The following is a 9,396-nucleotide window of genomic DNA, read 5'->3' as shown; positions in this document are numbered from 1 at the left end:
CGGTTTAGACGTTTTAAGTCATTATTCGAATGTATTTCCTCACAAACACTTAAATATAAGCAAATGTTTTCAAATATCAAACATAGGGTATGTACATGGTTCAGGTCTACAGGATGTTTTGTTTTCATAGCGTCTCCGTAATAATTTTGAACGCGTTTCAGATATGCTTTTACTTTGAAAGCCGTCACAGGCTACTTCCGCCGTGTTTCCAACACTGGGTTCGATCAGCTCCTCCACAAAAGACTGAGAATCTTTTCTTTTGCTCACTCGCCGCCACTGGCCCCCACGCGAGGGAGTCGGACATGGCTGCGTGACGATTCGTCGTCTCTTCCCGTCGAACCGTCAAGTGAGTCGCGCTTGTTCTTGTTCAGCTTTTCATTAAAATGTGTTGGAATGAGCATCACTGCGGCGATCGACTTGTCCGGCTAACTGCATGCTAGTCGTGTCATCCTGGGAATACTTTTCATAATAAAATCTCGACGCATTGTCCTTTACGTCGGAATTATCCTCAATGATATGAAAGGAGAATGCTCCACAAGGCGTGTTGGCTGCCTTTCATTGTAAGCGTCGCTGCGTTGGAGTTATCTGAATCGCGCGTCGTTAATTTGGAGTCAGTCGACTCGCAGCTCGGACACATGCTGCGCCTGGTTTTGCACTCGCGTGATGTTTTGGGATGACGGAAGGAAATAGCCGACCGTGAAGGTCCTTTTACCGTGGCCGAATTTATTAATAGATGACGAGCAGTGTACATGATGTAGCAAAAGTCCTCAAATGTTGAATTGCATGCAATTTTTGTGAGGCAACGTTTAAAACATGATTAATTGTCGCCGTAGTTCTTCGACGACCTATAGGAACTTTTTAAATGGTCCATGCTCTCGTTGGAGTGAAATATGGGCCAAATATGGGCGTTGTTGTTGTTTTGATTAATATTATTGGTATTTTACTTTGAAGCGTCAGTCCCCTTCCGTCTTTTGCGTCAAATTCGGACGCGTTTTTAAAAAAGCACTGCGGTGTTTGTCGTCAGTCAAGCAGCATCCGCAGCTTCTCCCTCCCCCACCGATGCTCATCATCGTTTTGTTGTTGCCGTTATCTTCTACCACAACAAATGTCCCGGTGAAACTAAGCGGCAATGATGTGGGAGATGGATGCCCTTGACGGAAGAGGGTGGTGGGGTGGAACAACCGTATGATCCATGCAGGCAGGGTGGGGGGCAGGCAGGAAAGACAAGGCAGGTTCTCCTCAAGAAGAGGGACAGTCACAACAGGGTTGTCCAAATGTTTTTTTCTCGGAGGGCACGTCTCGAACAATGCCGCGGCCACTTTAATAGTCTTCCACTTGGATTGGCCAAACCCACTCAATTTATTCCATCAAGCGATTGCAAAGCCCAACCATGAGATATAGGAGACCCGACGACGTATGACTTTGCCGAGTTGCCGTTGGGCCCATTTTATTGCGGGCCAATATGTGAGATTTTCTGGTTCTGATGACGGCAAACTCACCTCTACTCACTTCACAACAATCAGAGGTTGGGGGATTGGAAATAGTCAACAATTCTTCAAAACAGAGCTTTTGAGTTGTTGTTTTTTTTTCTTCTCACACTCCCAGCTGGTTTACAGTCAAACTAAACAAAGTTGAGAAAATGTCATGTTGTGTACTTAAAACAACCAAGCAAATTTCCCTTACCTATACTCCCGCTAGCTTAATGCTAACACATATTGGAAAAGGCCATTGACAGGCTTGCTGGGTAGCCTCGGAGCCATAATGTCTCAATAATCACAGACATCTATTTTTTTATCTTGTGTGAAAAACAACAAATATTGCATTTCGTTCTCTGACGCCAAAGTGTTGTTTGGGGATTTTGTTCCAACACAAGTTTTGTTATTTGCCACCAAAAATGATCTGTTCACCGTCGCAGGGCAATAAAGGCTACTGATTAGCCACTGACGCTATCATGCTCAGGATGGGTGGAATAACAACCTTCCCACTTGATTTTTTTTTTCAAGCTGCTGGCGCCATGACCCCGTGAGGTGTCCACTCACTGGCAGCGTCATCAGCCGGACCAGACGCGGCAGGCGGTCATGGAGGCCGACTTGTCCGAGTTGTCTGTGTCCCTTCGCAAGGAGGATGCCGGCTCCAGCGAGGCGGAAGATCCAGGTACGACCCATCCGTGTCTCCGGGCCCAAGAGGAAGCCTCACTGTCTGCTTCGGTCACGGCAGAGGAGAGCACCGAGTTCATCCGGCTTGGCCGTGCCGATGCCTCCCCGCCGAGCGACTTCCTCCCCAAGGCAGGCAAATCGGCGTTGAACCGGCCCGTGGAGAACTCCACCTCCTCCCCGTCGTTGGCTGCCGGGCGGTGCGGTAAAAAGCTGGCCCGCCGGAGCTCGCCGCCCGGCTTCCTGACGCGACTGGGCGTGCCCACTCGGAAGTACCTGGCGCTCATCCTGCAGGACTCTCGCTGCTTCCTGTTCTGCATGTGCTACCTGACGTTCATCCAGTCGCTGATGGTGTCGGGCTACCTGAGCAGCGTGATTACGACCATCGAGAAGCGCTACAGCCTTCGCAGCTCCGAGTCGGGCCTGCTGGTCAGCTGCTTCGACATCGGCAGCCTCCTGGTGGTGGTCTTCATTAGCTACTTTGGGGGCAGGGGGCAGCGGCCGCGCTGGCTGGCGGTGGGCGGCGTCTTCATCGCGCTGGGCGCCGCCCTTTTCTCGCTCCCGCACTTCATCTCGCCCGCCTACCAGATCCAGGAGGTCAACTCGTCAGCGGCACACGAGGGTCTGTGCCAGAGCCCCAACGCCAGCAGCCGCAGGGACGGCGTGGACGTGACGTCCTGTCCGCGGGACCAGGAGGGCAATGAGCACAACCTCTACGTGGCGCTCTTCATCATAGCGCAGATCCTGGTGGGCATGGGCTCCACACCCATCTACACGCTGGGGCCCACCTACCTGGATGACAATGTCAAGAAGGAGAACGCCTCGCTCTACCTGGGTAAGCTGGGGGGTGTATTCCTGCACGAGAAATGAGAAGTTCCACCGTTTGTTTTGCATGGACTACTCCCAATGTGTTGTGGCAAATAGAATCAGCATCAGTGCACAAATAATTTGTCTCCGCTACTTGGAGTCACGTGATTACTTTCACGAAAAAACAATGCAGAACGCAGTCATAAGTGATGGGAAAATTCTCACTCGTGAATGATGTAGAAGAAAGAAGCATGTTGTGCAAATGAACTGTGGGGTTCCCCAAGTGTCCATCCTGGGTCCCCTATTGGTCAGTCTTCCTAATTTAATATGAATCAAATTCGACACGGCTTCCAGTGTGTCAGTGTTTGTAGGACTGAGGCAGTGAATGAATGTGACCAAACAAACAATAGATGTCTTCTTGGACTCAAGTCACCTGAGAACGTTTAGCTCAGCTGGGCAATGTCAACATTCCGTCAGCGGGATGCCGGAATGATGCCCCATCGAGGTTGCATTCAGAGACCAATCTTTTGTATCTAAATCACAAGTCCAGTCAGGTTTTTCTTCCAAACCTCCAATTTTGTTGTCATCTTTCTTCTGGCTTTCCCTTTGAGATGAGAGCACCGCTCTCGGTGAATGTCATTCTTCGTGCCGCCCGCCATCCACCTCCAAGGTAACTTGTCAGGTTACGCACCAAATCAGAATGAGGGTTTTCTGTCCCCCAAAAAATGTGACACTTTTGGAGGTGGTGAAAAAAAAAAATCAAAAAAAGTGAACTGAACAGTTGAACTGATGTTCATTTTAGCTCAGATGGCTTTTGAATGCTCTTACACTTTCTGCCTTTGTTTTGTCCCACTGTTCGGTGTGAACCTTACCAACTCGGAATAAAGAAACAAAATTCTGGCTCTGAAGCGAGTACCAGGGTAAAGCGGTACCAAGCTTCTGTGGCCCACTAAACGTCAATGCGAGTCCTCTTCGACGTTTTGATTCAAAACATTCTGTTCTACTTGGCTCATTACGATGTTGTCAACGTTCGAACTCAACGGGATATTTGCCTTGAAAGATAGATTGGCGCCAAGTTCATTCATCCCTGCGCTCTCACAATGCTTTGGGCAAAAGCAATCGGGGAATTAACTGGCTGTGGTCCAGCTTAAAACATTCCTTCAGCAGTGAAATCCGTCCAGTTCAAACGTTGACCTGAGAGCCGCTGTCTTGCGCTTGCTCCAATACGGCGGTCGTCCGCAAGCGTTCACCGTGCCGGGAAGCGTTAAGGAGATGAGTGCTGTGTCAGCGCGTTGCCGTGACAACGCCCAGCATTCCATTGTGTCTGGCCCCCTTGGTGTCCGTCTGACTGTCTCGGGACATTTGCGCACGTGACGACCGGGTGGTTGCTCGCTCAGCAGAAAAAGACTCGCAGCTTTGAGCGTTCACCTCTGCATCATGCCCTCCGCTCCCTTCAGCGTTTGTGAGACCGTTTTGTACCGTCTTACGTGCACGTGCTCGAGACAGATCCAATCAAGTGACCAGCAACCAAAGAAGGGAAACGGGGCTAGGACGCAAGAGGCAATTTGGATCCTATTCACTGCACGCTTGGTGTGTGATGCCAAGGCAGCTGAGGAATGTACGCTGCTAATTCCCCCTAATTGGCAAAATCTCCTTTTCATGTGACCACCCGCACGCACAGAGGCCCACTTGTTCGCTCCTGCTTGAAGAATGTTAAGATGTGAACTGACATCTCCTCCCAATGTCTGATTTAATTTATGTCGCGACCTGGCAGGTGTTTTTCAAATTTTGTGCGCTGCTCTTCCCAGCTTGCTAGAGCTACCGTTCCTCGACTCCCAAATCCCATTTCGGCTGATTTGCTCTGTCCAGCCGTCATGTACGTGATGGGCGCTTTGGGCCCGGCGGCGGGCTACCTGCTGGGTGGCGTCCTCATCGGCTTCTACGTGGATCCCAAGACGGCGGTCAACATCGATCAGAGCGATCCCCGCTTCATCGGAAACTGGTGACTGTTGACGAAGGCGCACGTGAGCGGGCGGGCGGGTGGGCAAAATGGCTAAACGATGTGCTGCGCAGGTGGAGCGGCTTCCTGCTGTGCGCCGTGGCCATGCTGCTGGTCATCTTCCCCATGTTCACCTTCCCCAAGAAGCTGCCGCCGCGGCACAAGAAGAAGAAGAGGAGGAAAAAATTGAGCTTGGACGACATGTCCAGCGACGACGATGTCCTCAAGGAGAAGAGCGGCGGCGGCGGCAAAGCTGTCACCTCCTCCATGGGCTTCGGCAAGGACATTAAAGGTACGCTGTCCATTTACTTAATGGTGGTCGACGGAGGTCTTTGTTTCTACTTTTGGAATGAGAAGAAAGACTGCTCAAGGTTCTTGAATCGGACTCTCTGCCAGTTTCCTTGAGCCCTTTGCACTATCTGTGCTTTTTCCCGCAGACCTTCCCAAGGCCGCCGTGAGGATCCTGAGCAACGTGACCTTCCTTTTCGTCAGCTTGTCCTACACGGCCGAGAGCGCCATCGTCACGGCCTTCATCACCTTCATCCCCAAGTTTATCGAGTCGCAGTTTGGCATCCCGGCATCCAGCGCCAGCATCTACACAGGTTTACGCCGGCATAATTGGTTTGCGGCGTGCCCGCCGTCTCTTCTGAACGTTCCTTCCGCCGTTTCACCAGGCGTGATCATCGTGCCCAGCGCCGGCGTGGGCATCGTGTTAGGTGGCTACATCATCAAGAAACTGAAGCTAGGCGCCCGCGAGTCGGCCAAACTGGCCATGATCTGCAGCGGCGTCTCACTGCTCTGCTTCTCCACGCTCTTCATCGTGGGCTGCGAGAGCATCAACCTGGGTGGCATCAACATCCCCTACACCACCGGGTGGGTCCGCCAAACAAAGCGTCCAATTGGCAGCAGCGGCGAAGATTTTGCCACCTCACCTTTGGTGTTTCAGGCCGACGCTGACCATGACCCAGAGGAACCTGACGGGCGGCTGCAACGTCAACTGCGGCTGTAAAATCCACGAGTACGCCCCTGTCTGCGGCTCCGACGGCATCACTTACTTCAACCCCTGCCTGGCTGGCTGCAGTGCCGTCGCCAACGACAGCAGCGGCGTAAGTCGGCCAATCGGATGGCTTCCTTTGCCGTCTTTCACAGCGGCCGGACTAACAGTGTGACCTTGCAGATGCGCAATTACTCGGAGTGCGCGTGCGTGCAGAGCCGGCAGGTCATCACGCCCTCGTCGGGGGGGACGGGCGGCAACCAGTTGCAGCTGGTCATCGTCAAGACCTACCTGAATGAGAACGGATACGCCGTGTCGGGGAAGTGCGACCGCACCTGCGGCACCCTGATCCCCTTCTTGGTCTTCCTCTTCATCGTAACGCTCATCACCGCCTGCGCTCAGCCCTCCGCCATCATCGTGACGCTCAGGTACGGCCAAGGACTCGGGAAACGGACCACCCACTTTAACAGAATGAACGTGGAAATATTTGAAGTGAAAATGTTTTTCAACAATGGAGAGATGATGGCTTGACAAACTACTATTTTATTTTAAGTGAGAGTTAATAGATGTTTCTTCTTTTTTTTTTTGCTTAAAAATGTTGATGCTTAAAAAATGTATTTTCCTCAAAATACTTATCCCCACACCCCATTCAAATGAAGTTTGCAAACGTGAGCCGCTAGCCAGCGTGCTAACGGGTGCGTTTGTGCAGGTCGGTGGCCGAGCAGGAGCGACCATTTGCGTTGGGGATGCAGTTTGTTCTGCTCAGGACGCTTGGTGAGTACAAAAGCACCTCAGCAGGATTCCCAACATTTGCCATCTTAAAATAATAAAAACAATCTGAAGTTTTTAGTGGTGGTCGCACTGGTTAGCAATTCCGCCACACAGTTAGGAGGGTGTGGGTGCCATTCCACTTCCGGCCCTTCCTGTGTGGCGTTTGCATGATCTCCCCGTGCCCGCGTGGGTTTTCTCGGGGCACATCCCAAAAACATGCTTAGCAGGCCGATTGAGCACTCCAAATTGCCCGTAGGTGTGAGTGCGAGTGCGGATGGTTGTTCTTCTCTGTGTGCCCTGCGATTGGCTGGCAACCGGCTCAGGTGGTCCCCCGCCTACTGTTTGTTTGGCAGTAAATTCGTGTTGATGCTTTGGCGTGACGTCACGTCACAATCTTTAAACCTGTTGTTTTTTTTTTTCTCTCAGCCTACATCCCGACGCCCATTTACTTTGGCGCCGTCATCGACACCACCTGCATGCTGTGGCAACAGGACTGCGGCGTGCACGGCTCGTGCTGGGAGTACGATGTCACGTCCCTCCGCTTCGTCTACTTTGGCCTGGCCGCCAGCCTCAAGTTCCTGGGCTTCCTCTTCATCTTCCTCACGTGGTACTCCATCAAGTACAAGGAGGAGCGTGTAGAGCGCTGGCTCAAGCGCCACCTGTCGCCCACCGACACGGTGGGCGGCCTGGTATGCCACCCGGGGGGCCGCAAGGGCCACGCGCGCACCCGCTCCTGCCCCGTCAACATCCCGCGCAGCGAGCACACCGTGCCGCCACCCGCCTGCGTGCTCCCGCGTGCCGGGGCCCTCAACCGCGGGGTCAGCACGCAGAGTTGCCCGGGCAACGAGTTGAAAGCGGCCACGCCGCCCGCCGCGCCGGCGCACTCCCTGGAGCAGGTGGCCGTGCGCGTCTGACTGTCGGCTGGCTGGCCGATCAGATGCCGACTGCAGTTTGTGGATCCGACGTCTCGGCTGACTTTCCATGTGAGCACACTGCTGGGGGAGAAAAAGAAAAAAAAAAAAAAAGGACAACCTCCGGCCCCATTGCCCCCTCAAACTGGACTTGGCCCACCTCGGTGCGCTCATTGTGGACATGACCCGTGGTGCGCTATACAACGCCGCCATAGTGAACGGGTGAAGAACGAGGCACCAAAATCACCACAACACTTTACTGTACCACTGAGTCCAACTTGGTTGAATTTCCGCACTCAACATTTGGGAAGGCTTTCTAGCCACCTTTTGGCACCCTACCTCACTGGCATGACATTTAAAAAGAAATCAATTCTCAAAAGAATGCTGCCTCAAAAGAGTTTGGCTCGCTTTGGTTCCCTTTGGAAATGTAACCAAATGACATTCCAAAGCAACCCTAGCACATTTTGACTGCGGCGTTCCTTCGGTGGCGCTCAACAAGCTTTGATGGCAAACATTGCGAGACAGTTGACTTGGCTTCAATATCCGTACAACCCAAGGAAGCAACCATGCCCTGCCTTCTTAAACGGGAGCGACTCAAACCCTCAGCAGCTCTGCTGCTTGATTGGACCAATCGCGTAGCAGGAGATGAAACCTTGACGTACCGATCTAGCGTTGCAAGCGCCACAAAGTTCATCCAGCCAAACAAAATCTGAAAGCCACTGAGATGATGAGGAATTTTATTCCCTTCCAGATGGCAATTTAAACTGGCGCATTTTGTTGCAACGATGGAAGGAGCGCATGCGACTTCGATCATGCTGTTCGCTTAATGATGTGTTGTAATTCACGCACACGACAAAGATCAAAGGGGTTCACGCCATCCTTAAGGTTCCATAGAAACAAATGTGAAATTGTTCATGTTTTTTTTTTTTTTTTTTGGGTCACCTCCTGGTCTTTGATGGCAAGTTACTCTGGGACACGCACACACCATCACTGGGTGACATGACGGCTGGGCGCAATGCATTGCGGGAGAAGCTAAAGCGATTAGAATCATAGGCCCTGCCAGTTAGTTGACCCTTGTGAGAATAAAAGCCGTTTGGATCATCGTTTGGTGGATGTTTTTTTTTTTTTTTTTAAAGGAACACTCCATTTCAGCCTGTCATCCACGTGACCACACCTCCTCTTCTGATTGGTTTTAAACGACACCTGCTGGTGACTTGTGGACCTGCACGTAACAACCAAAAGGAGTTCATCATGAACTCAATAGCGCCATATTGAGCCTATTGGAGCAATGTGATCTTCATGTGACCACCAGGTTGAATATAAAAAAATCTCAGTATTTTTGTTTGTTTTACGAGGTCGCCTCACTGGGTTGCTCTTTCCGTCAAAAATGTGAACAAAAGATGAAATAATAGTAATAAAAAGTAATGTTTTTGTCAGATCGTGTTGTTGCCTTCAGAGGGCGCGCTCATAACAAAAAATACCTACAGGGCTCAACCAATCAAGTTGTAAAGGGGGAAATGTTTATTTTTTGCTTTTTGTGCGGCTGTCTGCGCATGCACGTGAATTTCAGTTTGTGTTTGTCCAGTCTGTCCGTCTAAGTCCTATTTTTTTGTCTGAATGTGTGTGCATTTATTGTTGTGTGTATTCAGCGTGAGTGAGTTAAGGGTTGCGTGTGCATTCTTGTGAGTGCACGGACTTTTGTGAGTTTGTGTGTGTTTGTTAGTGATTGTGCATGTATGTATGTTTTTGCTTGTGTAAACA

At 51.3% G+C, this 9,396-nt stretch overlaps 1 protein-coding gene across 2 annotated transcripts; it reads left to right on the top strand.

Annotated features, from left to right (window-relative positions):
• The first annotated feature begins 170 nt into the window (after window positions 1–170).
• On the top strand, window positions 171–9,071 carry LOC125985135 (solute carrier organic anion transporter family member 5A1). Of its 2 annotated transcripts, XM_049747727.2 has the most exons (11): window positions 172–346; window positions 2,004–2,154; window positions 2,218–2,988; window positions 4,830–4,962; window positions 5,034–5,251; window positions 5,397–5,561; window positions 5,634–5,832; window positions 5,906–6,065; window positions 6,137–6,381; window positions 6,663–6,727; window positions 7,151–9,071. In XM_049747727.2, the coding sequence occupies exons 2-11, from the start codon at window positions 2,079–2,081 to the stop codon at window positions 7,636–7,638; spliced, it is 2,520 nt and encodes an 839-aa protein (XP_049603684.1). In that variant the 5' UTR covers window positions 172–346; window positions 2,004–2,078; the 3' UTR covers window positions 7,639–9,071. The 2 variants fall into 2 exon arrangements, with proteins under 2 accessions (XP_049603683.1, XP_049603684.1); XM_049747726.2 differs by having other exon boundaries at window positions 171–346; window positions 2,004–2,988.
• The last annotated feature ends 325 nt before the right edge of the window (window positions 9,072–9,396 follow it).

The sequence above is a fragment of the Syngnathus scovelli genome, chromosome 17 (genome assembly GCF_024217435.2).
Source record: "Syngnathus scovelli strain Florida chromosome 17, RoL_Ssco_1.2, whole genome shotgun sequence".
Classification (NCBI taxonomy): Eukaryota; Metazoa; Chordata; class Actinopteri; order Syngnathiformes; family Syngnathidae; genus Syngnathus; species Syngnathus scovelli.
This window is presented reverse-complemented; position numbering and strand designations above follow the sequence as displayed.

Bases quoted from the DNA above. Each gene is read 5' to 3' on its own strand.
- LOC125985135 (XM_049747726.2), top strand. From the start codon at position 2,079: ATGGAGGCCGACTTGTCCGAGTTGTCTGTGTCCCTTCGCAAGGAGGAT. The intron at 5,562-5,633 runs GTTTACGCCGGC...CCGTTTCACCAG, and splicing joins CAGCGCCAGCATCTACACAG to GCGTGATCATCGTGCCCAGC. The intron at 5,833-5,905 runs GTGGGTCCGCCA...TTGGTGTTTCAG, and splicing joins AACATCCCCTACACCACCGG to GCCGACGCTGACCATGACCC.